Below are 24,797 nucleotides of genomic sequence, written 5' to 3' on the forward strand. Positions count from 1 at the left end.
CTAATAATTGAAGTAATAAAACATAGTAGGCCTCCTTGTTCTCCTCCTTGTATCGCCATTGTTTACCTTTTCCCTTCCTTTGCCCCATTTGTTCCATCTACTGTATCTTAGTTTTTTTCTTTTGTTTTCTTCAGCTGTCTGGTTTCCCTCAATTTTTCTATAATATTTAATTGCTAACTCCCTCTTTCCTTCTTTCACTTACATTCCTCTCTTTCCCCTCTCTCTCTCTCTCATTTTTCCCCTGTGGTGTTCTTTCCTCGTTCCACTGGTCTCCATTACTCCCTATCATTTCTTTCCTGTCCCAGACACTCTCTCCCCTGTTCACTAACATTCTCTCCTCTTAGTCCCTTCTTTGTCCCCAATAACATTCCCTCACATCACACACTCCTCCAGCTGTACTCCCCCGCCCATCAAGGCAGTGGAAGGGTGGCAAGGGAGTAATTAACTATTGTAGGTTCTTAGAGGACAGGATCACAGCAAGGATTAACAGAAGCAGACTCCTTCTGTGTGAGGGGGTAGTGGTATATCCATATACAATGGTGTGTATATTTTAACAATCAGTCAAATCTCAAAAAATAAAAAAATTGCTATTGTCTACCTTCCCCCATCCTTTATTGGGGCACACTTTTTTCAGTACTTCCTTCTTCCCCCGCCACCCATCATGCATGCGGTCTTTTCCCATTCAAAGTTTCCCTCCCTTTCTAAATATATCCTTCTGTTAATTGCTATTCTTTCTCCTTTCCTCTCATCTCCAGCTCCCTTTCCTCCCCTATTTTCTCCTTAGCCCCTTGCCCTGAAACTTAGCTTCCCCCACACCTTAAGCAAGGAGACTTGTGTGGCTCTCCCACTATTTTGGTTGGACCCCTAACAGCTGCTTGTGCAGCTAGAGTTGTTTCTCCCCTCAGTTCAGCTCCATACTCAATAGCTGTTCTCCTATGCTTTGGAGGGTTAGGAGACAGCACCAGCAGAATTTTGTAATCAGTCTCCCACAGGTCTCTCTCTCCCTCACGAAGCCAAGGAGGACAAAATAGTAAGTGAGAATCTTTATTCTGCCTGCCTGAAACCACAGGATTGTAGTAAACAGACTGCCAAAGAATGTGGTAAAGTTCAAGGATCTGGTAAATTATCCACCAGTTGAAGTATTTAAATCAAGACTGGATGTCTTTTGCTAACAGCGATGACCTAGTTCAAGTACAAGTTTTTAGGACAGATGAAAGATTCACAGGGTGAAATTCTATGGCCTACGTGATAGAGGAGTTCAGGACAGACGATCACAGTTGTCTCTTCTGGATTTAAAATCTATGAAACAAAGTGTGTTGGGGACCTTCTGGGAGCAGCTATCTATCTAATTTAGGGTTTTATGCTGCCATCCATCACTGTAGTATTTCAGCACCTTCCATGTAAAATCAACAGCAACAGCAGAGTCTCTAGTGAACTTCATCGATTTTCTTGCACTTCATCCCTTTTTGGAGTCAGAACTCTGCTTGGGGGTAGTTTGGTTTTTGGGGGGTAGTCGGTAGGGGTTTATAAATAGAAACAGAGAGTCATGTTGTGAGCATCTTTTATGGTGGAATGGCTTTCTCAAAGCAGGTTTTGCAACGTTTCCTAAAAATGGTCTGATTCTGGATTCACCTGATCTTCTCTAGACGTTTTCTCTGTAGCCAGATCCCGTCGACTGAGAATGCTCTGTCCCCAGCTCTCACCTGCTTCATTCATGGTTTTGTGATCTGCATTGTTGTAAAGGAGTGCAGCTGTCACAGTAGTTCACAGAGCAAATTCAGTCTTTTATATAGCTGGGTTTGAACTATTAATTGATCTATTAAATGCCAACTGGGACTTGAATAGAGAGGAGAGAGGGAGGGAGTGTTCTGTTCTGTACTCAGATTACTCGGCCTACCTGTTTCAATGGTATGTTTGTACTGCAATTACAAGGTGTGAGTGCAGCTCAGCTAAACAAACCCCAGCTAGCTTTAATCTAGCTAGCTCAGGTCCCAAAGCAGTGAAGCCAAGAAACCTGGATAATCACCCATGGGGCTAGCACATGCTGAAGCATGCACTGCTGCAGCTTCACTGCTCTGGGACCCAAGCTAGCTAGATTAATGCTAGCTTTGGCATGTCTAATCAAGCAGCAATCACCTTTTGATTGTAATGTAGATATAACTAGAGTAGGAAGGTAGACTTCTCTCCAGTCTTTCAGAAAAAGTCAGAGAAAACAAGACTTGGCATTCCTGATATGTAATGCTGATTTTTAAAAAAGGCTCCAGAGGTGATGCCACAATTACAGGCCAGTAAGCCTAAATTCACTACCATGTACATTGGTTGAAACTATAGTAAAGAACAGAATTATCAGACACATAGATGAACATGATATGTTGGGGAAGAGTCAATATGTTTTTTGTAAAGGGAAATCATCCCTCACCAATCTATTAGAATTCCTTGAGGGGGAGCAACAAACTTGTGGACAAGGGTGATCCAGTGTTATCGAGTATACCTGGACTTTCAGAAAGCTTTTGACAAGGCCCCTCACCAAATGCTCTTAAGCAAAGTAGGCAGTCGAGGAATAAGAAGAAAGGCCCTCTCACTGATCACTAACTGGTTAAAAGATAGGAAACAAAGAGGAGAAATAAATGGTCAGTTTTCATAGTGGAGAGAAGTAAATAGCGAAGTCTCCCAAGGATCTGTATTGGGACGAGTGCTGCTCAACAGCTTCATAAATGATCTACAAAGGGAGTTAACAGGGAGGTGACAAAGTTTGCAGGTGATACAAGAGTATTCAAGATGGCAGTCAGCTTTGGACTGAACCGTGAGTTACCACGGGCTCTCCCTAAACGGAGTTACTGGGAACAAAATGGCATATCCCATTTAATGCTGACAAACCCCAGCGACACGTACAGACGGACGGGCTCCTCCATCATCTGAATGAGCTGGTGCCACTCACGAAGGGGAGCTGGCAGTCACTGTTCGCTGAAAACGCCGCCCAGCGGAGAGAACAGCAAAGCCAACCGGCGGCTCGGGACGGTTAGGACAGGCGCAGACCGGACAACAGCCCACAGCACAACGCCGCGCTGTACAGCCCCGGTATCCAGGGGGCAGCCCGGCCCCCTGCCCCCTGCCGGGGCCCCGCCCTGGCAACAGCCACACACGCTCGCCGGGGCAGGGGGCTTGGGACTAACCTGGGGCGCTTCCAAGGGAGCCCCGGCCACCAAGCGCCCCCTGTTGCCCGGGTGCTGCAAGGCGAGGGCAGCGCGAACCGCACCAGCTCTCGCGCGCGCCGCCGCCCGGGCAGTCAGTGGCCTCCTGGCCGCACACACCCCCCCTTCTCCCACGTGACCAGTTTGTTTCTGTTTTATCTAACCAGTCGCTAGGTTTGTGAGTGCCACTCACTCCGCTTTAATCCCGCCTCCGCCCGCCCAGTGAGCGTTGTTATTGGAGGAGATTCCGAAGGGGGCGTTATTCATTGGCTGACATTTGAGTGACTCCTTCCGCCGCACAGAGCTGGTGCGAGAATCGGTTATGTTTACAACCGACGGACTTCGTGCCCATTCGCCCCGCCCTCTGACCGAGCTCATTGGCGGACATGAGAGGGCGGCGTGCGCCCATTGGCTGACAGCAGAATGACCACGCCCCACTGACGTGAGTCTCCCATACCGTTGCGCCTCCAACGCGCCCTCATTGGTGGAGACGGCCGGGTGGTGGGTGCCCATTGGCTGAGAGTGGTGTGGCCCCACCCCTTCAGGAGGAAACCGCTTGGCCACCAGCTGCAAGCAGGGTTAGTTACGATCTTAGTTACGATGCGGCTGCTGCTCCTGCCCTGGGCGCTGCTGGCGCTGCTGGGCGGCGGGGGGGCCGGGATCCCGCCTCACGAGGACGCGGCGCGCGTGGCCCGCTACGTGGTTCACCAGTGCGACTGGGGCGCGCTGGCCACGCTCTCCGCGCGCGAGCCGCTGCGGGGCCGCCCCTTCGCCAACGTCTTCTCGCTGAGCGACGGGCCGCCCGGGCCCCGCGGCAGCGGCGTCCCCTACCTCTACCTCACCGCGCTGGAGGTGTCCGTGCAGGACCTGCAGGTGAGCGCGGGGGCCCGCCGCCCCGGCGGGAGGAGGTGGGTGGCGCCGGGCCCGCAGGAATGGGGCTGGGCGCGGCGGGCGGTCGCTGACCCCCGTCCGTGGAGGCGGGTTCGCGTCCGCGTTACTGGAGCTTCCCCCTCGCGGCGGGGGCCGCCTGCTCCCCCTTCTCCCGCCCCTCGCGGCGGGGGCCGCCTGCTCCCCCTTCTCCCCCCCCCCGTGGCGGGGCCGCCTGTCTCCCCCCTTCTCTCCCCCCCCCCCGTGGCGGGGCCGCCTGTCTTCCCCCTTCTCTCTCCCCCCCCCCCCCGTGGCGGGGCCGGTTGCCCTCTCCGCGCGCTCCGGTGTCCCTCAGTGAGTCAGTGCCATGACCGAGCTCATCTAGGCCGGTGTGTCTCTTCTGCCCCACTCAGGGGATGCATGAAGCTTGATGTAGCAGCAGAGGGGACTGGGTTTGCTATTTCAGGCTACAGGGGAGCTACTGCTGAGTATGCCCTTCCTCCCCCATTTGTGAGTGTTGTTATACCCCTGCTGCGATATCCAGTGTACCCATGGCACACATGCCAGTTGCGATACACATGAGAGCTTTGCTCACACTGAACGGGTCTCAAGCATGCCAAGATTGCCAATTGCCTTTGAACAGCAAAGGAAGTGTATATTGAGATCTGTCTTAATTTGGATGTTACTAGCACACATCCTTGCCCAGCAAGTTCCATAATTGGTGATAATAAGCAAGTTAATAATCATCTTATGGTATGGGGAAATGGCAAGAATCATCACTCCTGTATTGCAATGATCCTTTGCTTAGCATCCTTGCAAAAGCTGCAAATATTAATGTGTGAAAATTTGAAATAAAAGTAGGGATATTGGCATATGAATTAGACTGTTTTTTCAAATATCTGAGCTAACTTCCTAACCTACTTGCTGCTAACATATTTGTAGTATGTGATATTTTGTTCAGGAGTTGGAACATTCTTTTCTCTGTGACTACTATGACTTGAGTGCTGATTAAAATAGCTGTTATGGAATACAACATCTGGAAATATCAGAAGCATAATAAAGTGAAGACAGTGAAGCTGCTAAATGTACAGGACTGGTGACTAAAAATATTATAGCGCTTGACCAGCAACGCATCAAGCATTCAACACTTCTTTTATTGTTCAAAGGCAATTGGCAATCTTGGCATGCTTGAGACCCGTTCAGTGTGAGCAAAGCTCTCGTGTATCACAACTGGCATGTGTGCCATGGGTACACAGGATATCGCAGCAGGGGTATAACAACACTCATAAATGGGGGAGAAAGGGCATACTCAGCAGTAGCTCCCCTGTAGCCTGAAATAGCAAACCCAGTCCCCTCTGCTGCTACATCAAGCTTTATCCCCTCTGAGTGGGGCAGAAGGTTCTGTAGATCCCCTTAATGTATCAGTGTGGAATGTTACAAGCAGTCAGAAAAGTAATCTCTAGACAACTCTCCTCAAACATGTCATGGTCATCTATGACAAAAATGCACCAATAGATGAAACTGCTGAAGCTCTAAGAGGGGGCACTGAATAAAGAAGCAGAGGACTCCAGAAAGATCAGAAAGGGGAGAATAGGCACCAAATGAGCCACAAAGGACTTGAGCTGAAAAATTGGCAGGGTGTGTCTATACTTCAGGAAAACAAAAATAAAAAAAGAGGCAGCTAGTCTCAGAGCCCAGATTGACTGACTTGGGCTCACGGGGCTTGCACTACGAGGCTAAAAATATCAATGTGGATATTCCCTCTTGGTCTGGAGCAGTGGTGGGCAGCCAGTGAGCAGCATGCGGCCCATCAGGGTAAGCTGATTGCGGGCCGCAAGACATTTTGCTGACGTTGATCATCCTCCGGCACTGCCCCCCGCAGCTCCCAGTGGCTGCGGTTCACCGTTCCTAGCCAGTGGGAGCTGCGGGAAGCAGCAGGCAGACTGATGGGCCACAGGTTGCCCACCAGTGGTCTGGAGCCTGGGCTCAGAGATCCTCTCACAGGGTTTGAGAGCCCAAATGGGAACATATACACTGCTATTTTTAGCCCTGTTCCATGAGTCCAAGTGAGTTGGCATGATTCAGAGTCTTTTGCAGTCTAGATGTACCTGAAGAGCTTAAGAGATGCTCAGACCAAATACTTAATTCATTTGTAACCCTTCTGCCCCTCTGAGTTGGCAGCAACGAGGGCCGGGTTCAGTATCCAGGGGTTCCGTTTCAGTAACACAATGCAAAACCAGCTCGAGCCCCCACCCAGTGACCTGGGACAATTACACCCCCGCCCCGGGTGCCTCTAGGAGGCAATACTTCCCCACTCGCAAGCACAGAATCTGAATGTAGCAGAATCCTTTTAATAAAGGAGGGAAACAATGCGGCATCACGTTGAAGAAACACCACAAACAGGATTATAACACAAACCATAAGCAACAAAAACCCACCTGCAAGTACATTTGGCAGTGTCCTTTCCCCCTTAGGGTCTTAAGTTCAATCACCCCAGAGTCCAACAACCCAAAAGTCTCTGGTCAGTGCCACCCCAGAGTTCAAAAGCTTATCTGCAGAGTTTTACCCCCCAGCATGGGTGGAAATGGGGGGGGGCACCTTACATGGGCCAGGGGCCAACTGCTCCGCCTCTCCGTGGAGTTCTGCTGCAGCCTTCCCCACAACCAGCTATGCCGCTCCAGCCGTCCCCACAAACCGCTCCACTCTGCTCACTGTTCCATGGTCTGCTCCAACATGCTGCAAACTGCTCTGCTAGCTGCTTGGCGATAGATCTTCAGGCTCCCCCACTAGTTAACACAGCACTCAGTGATCTCAGCTCAGTAAGCTTAGCTCTTTTAGTGATTTCAGCTTGTAGTAGGGTAGCCCCAGTGCTGGTGCATTACTGGCTCAATGTGAATTCAGCTCAGCAGTTTCTAGATGGACTCCTAATGGAATCAAAATTAGCTCTGCTCTTTAACAGTGGAGAGAGGAGGATGTGCAATGGGTGTTCCAGGCCCTCAAAAGGGGCCCATACCATAAAATACACACACTAGTCTCCAACCTTTCTCTTTTCAGTGGGTTTTGGCACCCATGTCCCTTGTCTAGCAAGTGCTACTTAATTGATGGTAAGACTCTTTTTGTCATAAAGCAGTCTCATAGTTCCTCATTCACATAATCAGGGTGACGCCACTTTATTCCTCCTGCCCCAATAACAAAGAAATTGGGGATCCCAAAGCTGTCAAAATAACCATCCCAGGCTGCTGTGAGCTATGCTAAGTGGAGTGGGAGTGCCAATGCAAATAACTGAAATTCCTTTCCACACTCCCCATAATTTACCACCAGATGTCAGGGTAGAGCTCATCCTGACTCTGCTTACACATTTATAGTTGAAACAAAAGGCATATGAGAGCAGATAGAGTAGCAAACACTGAAAGTCCCTAATCAGCTCCTGCCAAACTTCTCTTCTTGGTTTGGTGAAGAAAGAACTAACTAGACTGATTTAGCACACTTAAGGCGATAGCAGCAGTTGGTTGTATGTACAATGCAGTAGAGGAGTAGATGGGAGAGGCTTTCTGCACTATTTACAGAAGTAGTAGCAGTGACTAATTTTAAAAGTAATAGAAGTGTGTCATGATTCCCACTGGAAGCATGAGATTCAAAAATTAGGAACCAATACTGATGGTATTGTTTGAAGAAATTATTCAACTATGTAATACTCAGGATGGTGCTACTTATTTTTACATGTCTGCACACACTCGAGTCCCTATTGAAGAGTGTAGTCTAAAAACCACAGATTTGGAGGAGAATCCAATACATCCTTTCCCCGCTCTTCACTCCTGTTTTCCTTGTAAAGAGAACTAAAACTTGGGCAAAACAAGCATGAAGTTTTGTTTTAGCCTTTGCTCATATAACTAATGCCAATTTGCCTCTTGAATTATCTGTCTGTAGTCCTCACCTGCTATGTTGAATGCTTTGTAGTTACCATTTTTCCCTTTTAATTTCTATTTGTAATATTTCATTTATGAAACTGTCTGTTTTAAGAAATATGGAGGCTTGATCAAACACTGCATGTTATGACCCCTGCCTAACTGTTTTGACACTGTTATAGATTTTAAGCTCCCCCACAGACGTTGTGTTCTCTTATCTGTATTCTGCTGTTGCAGCACAGAGGTCAACTGTTTGGTTCACCATCACATAGAGACCTGTGTCAGCAGATAACACCAAATAACTATGACTCAGCTCTTTTTGGACTTGAGTAACTTGAGTATCTGCACAGTCATAGTCTCGTGATGGCTGTAGTTCCATAAATGCAGTGGGAACTTGTATAGTGCTTAGGTCACTTAATTTTTTTTGCTGAAATAAGCTAGTCTAATGGAATTTCCCAGATGCACATTGAACTCTTAGTTGTGTTTGGGGGGAGGTGTGAAATGTAATGTCAAATGATATTAAATCTAGTGTTTTGAAAGGAGGTTCTGAAAGCAAAGAAATGCACAAGAAAGTTGGAAACTTAGGCAGCCCTACATAAAGTTTGTGCAAATATCCTTCCTTCTCTAGCTAAAAGCTCTACAGATCTTTGCAGTTACAAACTAAATTCTTTTGGGGCCTAATTTATATATGAAGCTTGTCCTGAGGAGATAAAAGCCTTAATAATTTCTACTTTATCAGTTGGAGGACCATTTAAATTTATTGGATATTAAATTTTGCCCTTCTCTGAAGTCCATTACTGCTAACTTGGTAAACTGAAACCAAGCTGAGAGGAATGAGGCTTATCTTCTATTATTGGTTAAGCAGACTTGTAAACAAACATGAGCCCTCCACAGTTGGATCTGCACTGATGGACTTTTGCCCCTGTGTGGAACCCCATTGCATGGGCGTAAGGGGCTGTGCGTGTGATTTGACTACAACATTGGGGGGAGGGTGTTATAGTCTTATAAATATTGAAAATGAAGAAGTTCATGTGAATGTTCACTCCATGATGGGAATGCAGTTCTTTGAAATATTCCTCTTCTGCCCCTCCTTTGGAGGCATAACATTGGTTGACTTGTTTGTTTCCTGACATACATTTAGGCCTGACTACACTAGGGGGTCTGTGCACTGATATAGATGCACTGCTCCATTTTAAGGCAGGGCTTGCATTAGTGCAATGTATCTTGGATTCAGATGCAATATACCTATACCAGGAATTTGCATCCACATAGCTAATGTGGTCAGGACCCATAACCTGTATCTTAAATGCACACTGGCTTTTACCACGTCCACATCTAGCTTTGGAAGCAAAACTGATTTTCCTGATCTGGATTCTTACTACAAAGGCTTCTATGTAAATTTCTTGATGATTTCAACAAATTAATTTGTTGTAAAATTTTAAAAAACTCCATGCATGTGTTGACAACCACTAAGTGTGACAAGTTATAGTTAAGGCATTTTCATCATGTCAGCTTTTGGGCCTTTCTAATTTATTCTTGAACAGACACCTGTCGTGCTTATTTTTAGGCCAAAAGTGATTTTTTTTTAAACTAGGTAGTAAGTCTTTCAGATATGTTTGTGCTACCAGAATAGAATTGACTGCTTTTTATTTTAAACAGTTGAAGTTGCTTTCAGGTAGATTTTAACACTCCTTACTTAAACTGGATTTTTAAAACTAGCTTAAAACATCAATGGAGTTGAGGATATGTAGATCATACATTAAATTCAAGTGTTAATGAGGGCCATTTTTTTTGAGGCCTCTAATTGTACGTTAGACAAATTTTGCTGTTAGAACCTTTTAAACTGTGTGGTCTTCCAGACCTATTCAGGGGCCATCTGTCTAGGGTTTCAAATTAAGTAGTTTTAGAAGAATAATATAACTAGGATAAGAAGGGGGTGACAAATGTTGATAACTTTCTTCTCACTAAGCATTTTGGGTACTACCTGGAACTTAATTTGAAAATACCTTTTGTGACAATCATTCAGGGATGGGTATTTACCAGAGGTGTTTTTACTAGATAGAATCAAGATTTTTACAACCCCAGGAAAAACTAGTTAGTCCCAGTTTAAAGCATTTAAAAAAAGAAAAAAACTGTTTCAAACACACCATATTACACGTAGTTTTAGTTACATATTCAGATTGCGGTTACATAAGACAATAGACTTGTAGATTAATTTAGGATTGTACAAATGAAAAGTAAAGCTGCAGGGGGTATAATATTAACATGTAACTGTAATACTGAACACTGGAATGTCTATACATATTAGTTGGGTATTTTTCTCAAAGAAATTATACATATCATGACTCATATGTCAGTTTTCAGTATTGCATAAACAAAAGTTGAAAACATGAGATGATACAAAAAACACCAATAATGCAGACTTGTAGGCTTGAAGCATGACGCATGCAGAGTTGCAGACTACAGTCCAGCACTCTGTAGCAGAAGATTAGCTTTGATGTAGTGGGTAGACTGAGCCTATTCCTCAGTTTTGAATGGATGTTTGAAAAGATGCATTCTGAACTTGCCGGACACTGATGCAGTTATTTTAAACCAGGTTTAGCCTGGTATTCACCAATACTTGGCATTTCCTGGGATATTGACAACCTTGCAATCACTTTTTTAAAACAAACTTAGTTATGTAACGTATAGTTTTGGGACAGCTTTGCCATTTACTTACTGCTTGTATTTCAGGTGGATGCAAATGCCTCCCTAACAGTGTCTTTGGCACAGACTCCTTATTGCAAGAAGAAAGGCTATGATCCTCAGAATCCCCTGTGTGCCCACATTATCTTCTCTGGGACTGTTGATAAGGTAAACAACTGAAAGTCTGCACTGAACAAGACAGTATTGTGTACAAAGCAATACTCCTTAGTGAACAGAGAATAGAAATTTAAGAACTTCTGTACAGAAGTTCAACATTACATACTTGACAGAAAAGATTCAAACTAATCTAATGATTCAGGCTAAGCTCTTTGACTATATAGCAAGCTAGCTCATAGTTTGCATTGGTAGATTAATTCACAACCTCTGAGCAATACTCAAAGTATCATTGAGAGTCTCTAGAGAGAATTCTGCAGAGCTACTACAGTGAGGGAAGTCTCTAATTTCTGTTTTTGTTTTTTTTAAGAACTAACAAATCTAAGCCAATCTTCTGTCAGTGCAAAATAACTTGATACTATTTTAAGTGCTCAGTCCAGTTTTAAGTGACCAGGCTTCTACCACTTTGCTTGGTTAACAGCTAGTATGAGGCATAACATTGTAGGAGTTTAAAGATGGAAAAATTATTGCATCATCTGTTGATCTTGCCAGTGCAGTACTGTATTGTTTCCTGCCATTTACTTAAGTTAGTTTTAGCAGCCTTCTGTGGGACACTAGACTCTCTTTGTCATTCAGCCTTTAGCATCATCTCATTACAGATAATTATTCCCTCTTTACAATACCCTAAATAGTTCCTTACTTGGTGTTTATGCCCTTCAGATACGTGTACATTATATTTTCCCAGTCCCTTAATTCACTGTTCCCACATTTAGCTCTCAATCATACTTCGTAAATCCATTCTTCAGTCCTGCATCATTTTTATTACTCATTTGAGCTCCCTGCAGTTTAATATCTTTTTGATAATTAGGTGCCCAGAAGATACAACTCCGCCAGGAACATTGCATCAGCCATGTAGGAAGGGTCACTACAGTAGTGGGCAACCTGTGGCCTGTCAGAGTAATCTGCTGGCGGGCCGCAAGACAGTTTGTTTACATTGACTGACTGTCCCTGCGGCCCGTGCGGCTTCCCGCAGCTCCTGTTGGCCCGGAACGGCGAACCACGGCCACTGGGAGCTGCGGGCAGCCATGTCTGTGGATGGTCAATGTAAACAAACTGTCTTGCAGCCCACCAGCGTATTGCCTTGACGGGTGGCCTGTGGGGCACAGGTTGCCCGCCACTGCTCTACTTCATTCCTGCTGTGTGATATGGTACTGCTGCATGTGCAACCAAAAACCACACTGGTCTCTTTTTCTGTTTAGACTGCTTACTGCCACATTACCCATAAATATCTGTATATCAATGTTAGGCTCGGTAGCAAAATAACTCATAAACTTTGCTATCTGCAGTTCCATCTTTGTTTTTCCTAGTTCAGTTTCTTTCCAGCTTATGTACTTACACTCTTCAAATACTTAGTCTTACTTTCCCTTTTTCTTTTTTACCTAGTCAAGCTATGCACTCTTCAGCCTTTGAGGATACAAGAATAAGGGAGATGGCCCCCAAAAATATGCATGATAAACGTGTATTTAATACACAGTAAATTATTGAATCACTGCAGAACTATTTACAAAAGACACTACCATCAGGCTGCAGTTTGCATAAATGAATAGCTACTGTTGCTGGCTGCTCTCTCTTCAGACAGGGATTTGACATCTTTTGCCAGAGTCCCTGAGCTTTAAAGGAACTAATATAACTTTCTGATTTTTGCTGAAACTTACTTGTTTATCCAAATAATGAAACTACCATCCCTGCTCCCTACCCTGTATTTCCTAAAAGTTGTTTCTGTATCAATATTAAGTTATCCACTTGAGAAGTAGAATTAAACCAGGTACTGCATCACCTTTTTCAGCTCTTGTAGAATGTGCTCTATAGAGGTATCCTTTCTAAAGCGCACTAATGTGTTGTACATTAATTGCTCCATGTAAACATTGCTGGTGTGCTCTAATGTAGTGCACATGAACAGGGTCTACCTGGACCAATTAACATGCAATACATTAGTGTGCTTTAGAAACCGCACCTCTGTAAAGCACAGTATCCCACCATGTAGACGAGCCTTTGGCTACCATCACCTAGTCTCATTACAGTGTCTCAAAGATTTACCTCTGACTTTCTCAAGCAGTTTCAGTCTGGGGCCCAATCTTTGTACCCAAGCAAAATTATTATCTCTTCTTAAAGATATTACCTTACTATTCTTTCTCTGAAACTAGCTTTTCTCTTATGGGGGAAAGAACTTAATCTGGATTTGAAGTAGTACTTTTTTGTGGCCAGAAGAGCAATGGGAATATCAAATATTCTTAATTTCCAAAGAGATCAAACTAGTAAGTAAACAAGTGTCAGTGATATCCAGTAAACATACTCAAGAAGGCTGCTCTTCTTCAGGTGAAAGAAACAGAGTATCCTACAATGAAACTTGCAAAGCTGCTATATGGCACTCTTATTTTTTACTCACTATTACCAAATGATTGGTCTCTTCAACAGATATAGTCTTTGGCATTAGTTGATATTTTAAAGAAATAATATTGAATAAATGCAAACTTTCATGGGATTTATCTTTCTCCTCACTTTAAATTGTCATACATCACTCAGGGTGCAGTGCTTTTCTATGGATATTATTTCTCTCATTGGATAATACTTAATTATAAGAGTTACTGCTTGTTAATTTCCAGAGGTGATACTTAGAATGGTGGATATACCCATGCTACAAAGGAACTCCTGTTGGTACAAGTATCTAGCTTTCTGGGGCAAACCTTAATCTGGTGAACCCTCCCTGTCTCTGGGTGGATGTGGGAGTACTATAATTTGGGAGAGAAACTTATTTTTTTATCGTGTTGGTAGAATATTCTTATTGGCAGTTGATTTAAAATTTGTCTAAATTTGTCTTTTACTAATGAAATTTACATCTTTTGTAATATGTTGCTGGTTACTTGTTAGGTGAATGATACAGAAGCTGTCTTTGCAAAGCTAGCATTATTCAGTCGACACCCTGAGATGGCAAGCTGGCCTCGAGATCATAACTGGTTCTTTGCCAAATTCAACATCACCAATATCTGGGTCCTGGACTACTTTGGTGGACTGAAAACTGTGACTCCACAAGAATATTACAATGTCACACCTTAGTAAGTCCCTAAGTTTGTCATATACCTGTCTGTCTCATACTTGGAAACTGCAAACTTAGTCTTAGAACAGCCCCATCAGAGATATGAGCTGTCTTGGTGTGGGGTTTTTTTTTTTGCTTGTTGATATCTTTCCCCTAAGTGATTTATTAGGTAGATGTTGGTCCCTAGTGTAAAGAAATTGCTATAATATGAATATTCCTGTTGATTGATCCCTGAGAGACAAAGCTTTCCCTTTAATAGTTTCCTTCCTTTCACCCTTCTGTATGCACTTGTTATGTAAGCAGGAATTCTACCCACTTGTAATCTTAGCCGGTGGTGTATCTACTAAAAGTTGTGAAATACAAAAGTTTGGGACACTTTCCTTTATAAGAAGGATCATTATGGACAGTTGTAATTGTACCTCTAACTTAAATATAATTTCCAGGGGGAAGTCTCCTTTGGAAGGAGCACTGAGAGACAATGCTGTCTCTTTATTAAGTGCAGGATGGAAAGATATCTTGTTTGGTGTAATGGTTAAGAATTGTGAGAACACTCAAATGCACTTCTGCTAGGGTGTGATTCTTATTGTTTGATAGATCATTATACCGGTTGCTGGATTATTCTGAGGCAGAATCTTCAAGAGTCATATACAATGCCTAAACTCTCTTATCAGAATACTGGGGTGTCTACAAATCCTGCTACATACCCTTTGTTCTATGAGACAGAAGGCTGCAGAATGAAGTTTTCTTGATATAACTTTTTTTTACCTGAAAGCATACCTATACATTCAACTTAATAACTTTTCTTATTTTTACCCTCTTGTAGGTAGAGGAAAATCCTGGATATTATCGACATACAAACTAACTTCCCGGCCTTTCGCCATGCTTTGTTTCAAGAGAGAGTATCTTCTCATTCGCTTCTAGAGCTGAGTTAATACGGGAAAAAAAAATCACAAATGCACTCAATTTTTAATGAGTTTGCTTTGTGTATACTCCCACATGTTTGTATTCACATCTCACAAACATTTGTGTGATTGAGCCTTTACTGGCAAGAATGATCACACAAATGAATTTCCAAATCTCACGTGAGTATTCCTGTTGAGGAAAATGTGTTAATCAGGGCATAGCCATAGGTGGGCCACACCCAGGCCTACCCAAATCTGAGCCAGTGTGAATGCCCTCCCTCCCCGTTATAGGGAATGGAGAAGGAAATGGAAAGCCTCTGTTCTTCCCTCCTCTCCCTAGCTTTTCTGGATTGGCTAGTAACGGCCTCCCCCAACAGGGGGAGAGGTGTGGGGGGGCTACTAGTAGGGGGAACACAGCTGCCCTGCAGGGTCATGTAAATTCACCTTATAGACCCCAGGGATTGGGGAGGGTGGAGTGCTGTGCACCCAGTGGTGGCAGGGATCAGAGCCAGGTGGCGTCAGCTACAGAATAGAGGAACAGGCTGCTGCTTCTGCAGTGTGGAGCCCAGCCAAGCTCTCTCATCATTGCCCATCTACCATAAATTGGTACCCAGTCAAATTTCTATTTCTAGCAGTGCTACTGATGTTAATCACAACTAATCAGCACAGTTTAAATCATATGTCTGAGCACAAACAGTTTTACAAATATCAATCTGTATGGTTTTAAACAATTTTATGTCTAATAAATAAGACTAAGGTTTGGTCATCGGTATTTATAGCAAAAGTCATGGACAAGTCAGGGCCCTGAATTTTTGTTTGCCTGTGACCTGTCCCTGACTTTTACTAAAAATACCCCTGAGTAATTCTTAACTGCTCCTAGGGTGCTTCTGCTCTGGGGGGATTCAGGGACCAAAGGCTGGCCCCTGCTCTGGCGGTGGGAGCTGACTGCCTCTGGCCACCTGTTGCTCTGAGTCCCCCGGGGACTACTCTCCAATGGCCTCTGGGGCCATCCCCGGGGCCACTGCTTGGACGGCCTTGCGGTCAGCCGCACTGGCCGCTGCAGCAGTGGAGGTCATGGAATCCATGACCCCTGTGACAGACTCACAGCCTTACTAATAAATAACTCAGGTTATGATTTGTTGTGGATTGTCTGCATGAAGAAAAGGGCTAAGTTTATCTAAAACTACTTGAGTATTAGCTCAGCTCTATACATTTCTGTGCCTTAATTAAATCATTTCTGTTTGTGGGCTCTCTAGAAAGAGAGAACTTCTTAAAATATCAGTTATGTTCTGGGTCATAGTCTTTGGTTACAGTTTACTCTGCCCCAGCTATGTTCTGCAGTGTGGCCCAGGGCTGATGACATCTAGAATATGGAATGGACTATTTGCATCAAGATGGAGTTTGAATTGCTGGGAACCTGAAGGCTCCAGGAACCTCGATTGCACATTATTGATGAGTACAGCTGCAGTCTGAAACACTTCCTGTTTAGGTACTTGTATAGCTCTCATCATTGTAATATAGTGTCGAAGAAAAACTCAGTTCTCGCTTTTTGTTTGGGTGCAGCAAAATCAAATTCTTTATTATTTCTCCAGTAATTACCATGGAGGGAGAGAGTGCCATAGGACACAGGGTCACCCCAGTCCTGGACAGGTCTCTCAACTGGTAAACAATCACAGCAAGCCTTTATACCTTTTGCAGACAATTTCTAACAATAATACAGACAGTAAAAAGCAACAAATACATTTTGTTTATACATAAGCTTTTCTGCTATCTCACTAGAAAAACAAGACTGCAAGACTGCATATTGCAAGGTCGTAATAACTTTCACACAATTCACTCTGTCTTACATTATCTTGCTTCCTCACGTCACCAGGGTCACAGTTAACCTAACTCATGCTAACTAACATTCATTAAGATCTCTTCAAAACCTTGTTAATTATTTACTGGCTTCCACACTCCCCCCTTTTGTACTTCTAGTACAAGAAACAATTTCAACTCTCAATTCGCATGAAACCATGGACTTCAGATTCTACAGCAAACATGTCAACCGTCATGGGACGTAATGACAATGCATGATTAGAATGAACATGAAAGGTATTGCTATTCTTACGTTATTTACAAAACAACAACAACAATATAATCCTAAATTAACTAACAACATTACAAACAATAACAATCCCATAGGAATAATATAATGGGGCTGTTGTACAATTGCGAACACAAAGCACAAAACATCATACCTAGTACATAAAGTAAACACTCTATAAGCTGTATGAAAGGCATTCCTTCCAGCTTGATATATATTCTAAAGCATGGGAATTTGCCCTTGCAATTCAGAGATTCTTAGAACCTTTGGTAACAATGAAAGCAAATTTTGAAACCGATCAGGCATTATTCTAGTCCAATCAAAATATACCTAAAATCTAAGAGCTACTTGCAATATTCTATCTGCATTCTATCTGCAGGCCAGTAAATGATATAATTGCCTGCAGCAGTGGTAAGATCAATATGTATATCTTGTAAAGTGGTGGCATTAACGCACACACAGCTATCATTAGCTCGAAAAAAATGGGTGTCCCGTCAGGGTAGTTCCTTGACCTCCACCCTCTCAACAAATATTGTCATAAACAGTGACAACTTCCCCTAGCTTCAGTTTATAGATACACTGAGCTGTGGTGGTTCTAACGGCCAAAATGTCCATTGACTCTCTATTCTTATCCAAAATGTCAGGTGTCAAGCTAGGGGTACTGTCTAGAAATCAGTTGGAGATACCAGGTGGTCTAATTTCCCCAGATGTCTCGGTAAACAATTACAGTCCCACAGGCATCCTCCCCATGGACCCAGCAGGATTTGGTATGTGGGAGCCCACACCCACCCTAACCGGTCCATATGCTTGGAAGGAGCACTGTGAATGTCCACACTTCCATCCAGAAAGTGTCCAAGTATGTCTTCATGACCACAGATCAGATGGTACTCCTGACGTGTCTGTAAGGGCAGTGGGCCAAGTCTGGTCCAGATCCCACTGCAATGCCTTCCCAGCCTCAGTGATATTCAATACCATCTCTGTCAGTCTCCTTCTGGGTCATAGAACTAAGGGTGGAAATGACATGTAACTCACCAACTTCAGCCTGTACTCAAGATAGCTGAGCTTCAAAAATAAGACTAGTGGCCTTTTCTAGTTGCCCCAATTTCTTATAATGTTCTTGGCCTTTAAGAATAGTCCAAATGGCTACTACACTATTGGCTCCAGCCCACAGGGATTTGGTCAATTCCCTTTTTGTCCAGAGGAAATAACCCATGCCTTTTGTTGTGCTAATCTAATGGCAGCCCCTTGTGAGCAATCTGGGTATATAGAAAACTGGATAAGGGCAATGTCAGTTAAAATCCAATTAGGGAGGGCAATACATACTGAAGGATTTATCCTGAACACAGGGCGCAGCCTGTAGAATAAACCCCAAAATCCAATTAATACCACAGTCCCAAGCATGGGTCCCACAAATTTCTTCCTGCCAGTATGTAATTCTTTGTTTCTTCACCAGGGTCAGTTCTCAGTGTCCTTTTCAGTCAGGAATTCCTGGACTTTGGCAATGCCAGTGGAGTGAGTGCTTCTTCTTCTTTCCCAAAACAATCAAGGTTTAGCATCCTACAGGGGAGAGGTTTCCAGCACATATCACCCTGTAATAGCTGTGCTTTTTCTATAAAAGTCTAAAGGCACAGTTGGTCTGTCAGTGGACAAGGAAGAGGTTGTCCAGAAGCTGTCCAGAAGCACAGTAGAACTAGAAGAAAGAATAGGCTAATCATCAATAGGAAAATTCTTCTGATGTGGAGTGGTCTTTTTGCAGTGAGAATCCTGGGTCCAAGCAGTCAGTCTGTGGCACTTCACAGTGGTGTCGGTAGTCAGCAGGACTTGGAAAGGGCCTTTCCAGCATGGAGCCAAGGCAGTCTTTCGCTGATGGATCTTTATGTAGACCCAGGCTCCTGGTTCCAACGAGTGGCAAGGTTGCACAGGATCCTTTGGTAGTGCTTCCATCACCTGTGTATAAAAAGACTTAACACATTTCATTAGTGCCTGACAATATTTAAGCATTATGTTATCCAGCAAATGAATGTCCATCTGAGCTGGGGTTAGTGGGGGTGCAGTTGGTAGTCAGCATTGGGTGTCCTGTCAAATTTCATGAGGGCTGAGTCCAGTCGTTCGATTGGGAATGGCTCTCATACACATCAGTGCCAAAGGAAGGGCATCTGGCCACTTTAAGTGTGTCTCAGCACAAATCTTGGCCAGTTCATTTTTTGTAAGTCCCGTTCCGGCGTTCCACTGTCCCAGCAGACTGTGGGTGGTGAGGGCAGTGAGTTGCACATAACTCCTTTACAATCTGTCCAGTAAAGTGAGTTCCACGACCACTGTTGATAGTCACAGGGATGCCAAAACGTGGTACAAAATCTGTAAGCAAAGACATCTACTGTCCTGCAGGGAAAAACTTCAACCCAAGTGGTAAATACATCAATTAAAACTAATACATATTCATAACCACAACATTTAGACATTTAAATAAAATCAATCTGAATATTTACAAAAGGTCCCAAGGAGGAGAGTGGGCTGGCCGCTGCACACCAATCTTGTGTAACTGCAGCAAGCATTCCCCCCCCCTTCCCTTGGTAGGCAGCCAAGCGGTGTCCTTGACTGGGGTCAGCGCATGTTAGCCATTCTCTTCTCGGCTTTTTTTTTTTTTTCATTTAACCTACAAAGGAAACTTTTACTCTTCAATTATACACCTTTTTCATACCATGAACACATAAACAGTACTGTTATACAGTACAGAAGTATTATCATTCAATGTATGCCACATATACCCTTTCACTAAAATAACCTTATTACAGAACTTTGGAAGAACAAGCCAGGACAAGCACACCCACTTTGAGAAGTTCACTTAATATAACTTCTAGTCCAATAGCTATCCACCATCCCCAGCCCTCTGGCTAAAAGTCTGAGGTAGCCAGAAGGATCCCTTGTACAATATGGGGAGTGGGTTAACTTTTCATGTCCTCGCTTCCAAAGACTGTCAGTATGCAAATTTTAACAACAATTCTCAATTAAAAGATTTGGTCAATGTAGTTTCTTTCTCTTACTGAAGAAAATGTATTAGACTTTAGTATATCACATTTTCTGATGTAACCAAAGACTTTGTATTCTAAATTGAACAAAACAAGTATCAGCATCTCAATCCAACATTTCCGCTTGATATCAAATCAGACCATCTCATGAAAATATTAAATACAACAATTCTGGCCACGAAAAAAAACACAACAAGACAGAACATAGAACACACAACATAATTTTTTACTGTGCCAGTAAATCAAGGTACATTGAATGCTGTGCAGCTGGCATTAGTTTTCTTTGATTATCTGAAAGACAAAAACAGAGGTCCACCCCGTCTGGGCAATTAAATACTTAAAATATACAAATACTCTTGTTGATTCTAGGCAAAACAGAGGAATTACCCCATATTTTCTCGTATGTGTTTCTTAGACAGCCTTGGTTTCAGCGGCCTTTACCTTATCAGTTAGTTAATTTGCAGTAACACAGATTATTTCTGGCTTGCTTTTTATTTCTTTTAACTCCTGCTTTTAAACACTGAAAGAAAACATCACCACTTATAGTGCCTGTAGAGCCTAATAAAATTCTCATTACATAGCACTGTAAACATTCTTCAACTGATTTAACAAAATTGTTCATAGCCAAATGATTGCAATCTAATAAGTTCTTTGCCTGAATTTATTCACAAACATGTCAAAGACACCAAAAAACTGTTTTCTTTAGCATTTTCACAAAGTTCAACTGCTGTTCCCCCCAGCAAACAGAGTCAATTTTTCATTTTCCCTTAAAAATCAATTGCTTTTTCTTTCCAACAGCCACTTTACCAATGCAAATCACCATTCCAAATATCCTTCTGAGTATTTGAAATCCTCATGCTTATATTCACTTACTCCTTCTTTCCACTACACCCTCAAAAGTTTCCAACCTGTTTTCCAATCACTCTGTCTGTTGCCTGTCCGCCTGGGCCCGATCCTTTTTTCCTCACTGAATCGTCCCGTCCATGGACACGAGCTTGTTCCACAACCAGTTCTTAGCTAGGAGGGTGGGCTACTCAACTAGCCCCCACCCTTCTGGTCTTGTCCCCAAAACATTTCTACTCACAAGACTACCTGAGTCCTCCCTAGTAAGGCTTGCCACCTGGGCAAAAATACATGGCCATTCACTTAACACATAATCCAAACCCCTTTGGGGGTCTACCCAGAGACCCACCCATTTGTCTGCTGACACTTAAACAGAAAAGAAAATTACACAAAAAGCAAAGAAAATTACAGTCTAAGCCAAATTTTTCTACTTCTATTATATTGTCCGCTACGGGGGGGGCGGGACTGTAAAAATCTCAGGACAACCTCAGAGCTTCATCGCACACATGGCTTCCACCCTGAGGAATTACGAACGAGAAGTTCAGTTCCGCTCACACACCTAACGCCCAAATGAACAGAGCAGAAAAACATCAGTAACCGGTTAGACAAAACAGAGCCAAAGCTAAATAGTGCACCAAAACCAAATAGTGTTTCCTTATTCTATTAGAGCTCACCTATAATCATGCTATTCTTAACACATAACAGCAACAGTACCAAACAAAGCAAACATAAACTAACAAGGGTAAAACAGATAGATGGTGTAAATTCTACAGTGCCCCCCATTCTTAATTGCTCACCAAACTGTGACAAATTCCTGTTACTAATTTATCCCTCATGTCAGGTGATCAGACCGACAGAGCATATAATCAAATTTTAAAGCTTCATTAAAAATAATAAAACAACAATGGAGAGTGTTGGGAATGCTCCCACATCACTCGGGAAAAATATGAATGCCCCAAGCCTTAAACCACTTTAATACTCACACATGTCTCACTGGGAAGTTAAGCTTTGCAAATATAATTCCAATTCTGTAACTTGTAGTGCCTCTATTTTCCATAAGCAGCTGGGGCTGAAAGCAGTTTTCTTTGCACTTAGCATAGTCCGCACTAATTCATGACCTTGAAGACAAAACAACTTCTCCTTTATCTCAGGGCTAAGCCGAATTTCAAATTAACCCGTTCCTAGACAAATTGCTCACACTGTGTCAGAGGTTTTTCTCTGTGATTAAAGCTCCACTGAGATATATGATCTTATCTAGATTGAAGGTACCTTCTAATGGGCATTGTTTAAATGAATTTTCACGCGTGTACAGATTCCAATCATTTAAATACCTGCAGGTTTTAGGACCATAATGTACGTACATGTAATATGCTGGGGCACCCTTAGGGGGTAAGGTGGAATATTTAGACTGTCCCTTACCCATTTTCCACTTACACACACAGAGAGGGTGTCCTGTCGGCGCTAGCGGCTCAAAAACCAAGGAGATGATCAGACTGTCAGTAGCCCACACGGAAGGGAAAGGGGAGGGAAGATGGGTTCACACACCCCTAGACCCAGGCAGCTTCCTCGCCGGACTATGCCAGGCTGAGTCAGCCCACCGTGGGTCGGATCTCCTAAAGATCCACTAGTTACCGGGCTAGCCCGGTAACAGCCACTCACACTGGTGTACACACACACACACCAAGGCCTCTTTTTCTTCCTTTTTCTTTTTTTTTAACCCTTTTTTAACCTTTTTATCTCTTTTTTTTTTTTTTTTTTTTAAACCATGATGCATCTTTACCTGGTCCGGACCAATACCATGAGGTGGTATGACAACCCCTCTTGAGGCGGTAAAAACCCCTCAGCACCGGTGCATTCTAATGCATTTACCTATGCATTACCTTATGCATTACCTTATGCATTTCCTTGGCCAACTCAGCAGTTCCCAGTACTGCTATAAACTAACCTTATTGGGACCTCTCCCCAATACCACTTTGCATCTGATCCTGCTGCACAGTCAATAAGTTCAGATGGCGTGAGCCCAACAGAGACAGACGTCCTCAGGGACAGTCCTCCTCCGATACCCCAATAGAGATTTCAAAAGGTCTCATACCTCTCATGTGGCGCCATGGGGTTCGAAGGGGAATGATCCGTAGTAGCCGTCTGTGGGTCCGTGGCGTTGCCATCCCGGACGAGCCCCCAAATTGTCGAAGAAAAACTCAGTTCTCGCTTTTTGTTTGGGTGCAGCAAAATCAAATTCTTTATTATTTCTCCAGTAATTACCATGGAGGGAGAGAGTGCCATAGGACACAGGGTCACCCCAGTCCTGGACAGGTCTCTCAACTGGTAAACAATCACAGCAAGCCTTTATACCTTTTACAGACAATTTCTAACAATAATACAGACAGTAAAAAGCAACAAATACATTTTGTTTATACATAAGCTTTTCTGCTATCTCACTAGAAAAACAAGACTGCAAGACTGCATATTGCAAGGTCATAATAACTTTCACACAATTCACTCTGTCTTACATTATCTTGCTTCCTCACGTCACCAGGGTCACAGTTAACCTAACTCATGCTAACTAACATTCATTAAGATCTCTTCAAAACCTTGTTAATTATTTACTGGCTTCCACAATAGTGATACTCAGACCTCAGTGGTTCAGGAGCCAAATTAGCGATCAACGTTACCCAAAAGAGCCATAGTAGTGTGAATTCCTTGTTTCATTTACCATTTTATATAATTATTCTCATTCTCACAGCAAAATGATTGACCAGATAGTCTGCAATTGGTTAATAACATAGTAAAAGCATCCTGATTGGCTAATAACTTAGATTTGAAATCCATAATGTTTTAATATCGTGCTGCAAAGAGCCACAGGAGATGCATTAAAGAACCACTCCTGGCTCCCAAACCTTAGTCTGAGTATCACTGCTGTAGTGTGTCTCTTATGAAAACTAAATGTATCCCTCAGGCTCCTGACAAGTTGCTGACATAGCCTTAAGTTGGGAAAAGCTTGTGTGCCCTTAATTCTTTAGAAATAAGATGCTATGAATAGTGAAAATGTCTGATACTTACGTGTCAGTTACTAATTCTTCTGCTACTGAAAACTTCACCATATGAATGTTAAATCCAGTCTTCATTCTGGAATTCCTCCGCTCACTCACTCATCGCTTACATAGCATTTGGCTTGTGAATTTAGTGTAGGCACTGTGAAAAGGGGGTCCATTATTTACTAGTAGCGTCTAACTTCTGAATCCATGAAGAAAAGTCTTTTGCTTTATAAATCTAATCAGTTGATAGCCGAACAACTTTATTTTCTCCCAACAATAGAACTAGTTTGCGGGGCAGTTTTTTTTAAAGCATATAAGGAACTTTTCAGTGAAGGGGGGAGGTTTATGAAATGTAATATAGCTGTTTCATCCTTTGAAGTGGTCTTAGTTCACATTAGTCAATGAAAACGCTTATGAAAAACTTAGTTCTTTGCTCTTTAAGTGTCCCTCCGTCAAGCGGGACTGAGTTACAGAATTAAACCTCTATTTGTGTCCTATCTGATCTCCCAAGTGCTAAATTCACAAGAAGTGTCAGAAAGGACCACCTCAGCAGATTAATTTAAATTGAACTCATAATGAGGAAGTATTGTCTGGTGGCTAGAGCAAGGGACTTGAGAATCAGGATGTCTTAAGCGAGTCAGTAGCAGGCACAGAAATAGAACAGTGTGCATGGTTAAACTGTGTAACCTCTCTTCTTCACTATAGAGTGGCTGTATTACTATTTACCATATAAAGTGTTGGAAGATTTATAAATCACTTTGATTATCTCTGATAAATTATCAGGCTGCTGTAGGTAAACTACTCTTTTCCCTTCTTTGTAAAGGGAAAATCTAGCCAAGTTATTACATTTTGAAACACTTTTGGTAAACTAATTGGGAACTGAGGAAGCTTGCAATTTGGAAATGACTTGTGTTGGATAGATAATGCTGACTCTAGATGCAGAATGAGCGAATAATTTTATATTAAATATATATTTTAAAAAATTTGAGAGCTCTCAAGTAACTCTAAATTGTCAGAAGGACTCGTTGCATCCATTCTAATGGAAATCC

General features: G+C 43.0%; 2 protein-coding genes across 3 annotated transcripts in view; one reads left to right on the top strand and one right to left on the bottom strand.

The window, feature by feature from the left end:
• The window catches only part of RCSD1 (RCSD domain containing 1), an 80,355-nt gene extending 76,636 nt beyond the window's left edge, over positions 1-3,719 (bottom strand). Inside the window, exon 1 of the mRNA XM_045001971.1 lies at positions 3,649-3,719. Coding sequence (XP_044857906.1) covers positions 3,649-3,704 — 56 coding nt within the window. The 5' untranslated portion in view covers positions 3,705-3,719. The remainder of the gene's footprint in view (positions 1-3,648) is intronic.
• A 56-nt stretch (positions 3,720-3,775) lies between these two features.
• CREG1 (cellular repressor of E1A stimulated genes 1) lies at positions 3,776-16,275 on the top strand. 2 transcript variants are annotated; one of them, XM_045001973.1, is made up of 4 exons: positions 3,776-4,064; positions 10,697-10,816; positions 13,691-13,875; positions 14,680-16,275. In XM_045001973.1, coding segments are annotated over exons 1-4 (579 nt in total). In that variant the 5' UTR covers positions 3,776-3,791; the 3' UTR covers positions 14,681-16,275. The 2 variants fall into 2 exon arrangements, with proteins under 2 accessions (XP_044857908.1, XP_044857909.1); XM_045001974.1 differs by lacking the exon at positions 14,680-16,275 and having other exon boundaries at positions 13,691-13,876.
• Positions 16,276-24,797: the final 8,522 nt, after the last annotated feature.

The sequence above is a fragment of the Mauremys mutica genome, chromosome 1, assembly GCF_020497125.1.
Source record: "Mauremys mutica isolate MM-2020 ecotype Southern chromosome 1, ASM2049712v1, whole genome shotgun sequence".
In the NCBI taxonomy this organism is placed as follows: Eukaryota; Metazoa; Chordata; order Testudines; family Geoemydidae; genus Mauremys; species Mauremys mutica.

What these genes read in the sequence shown, in the direction of transcription:
- CREG1 (XM_045001973.1), top strand. Translation starts at nt 3,792, where the DNA reads ATGCGGCTGCTGCTCCTGCCCTGGGCGCTGCTGGCGCTGCTGGGCGGC. An exon ending in TGTCCGTGCAGGACCTGCAG is followed by an intron (nt 4,065 to 10,696) that starts GTGAGCGCGGGG and finishes CTTGTATTTCAG; the next exon opens with GTGGATGCAAATGCCTCCCT. An exon ending in TCTCTGGGACTGTTGATAAG is followed by an intron (nt 10,817 to 13,690) that starts GTAAACAACTGA and finishes GTTACTTGTTAG; the next exon opens with GTGAATGATACAGAAGCTGT.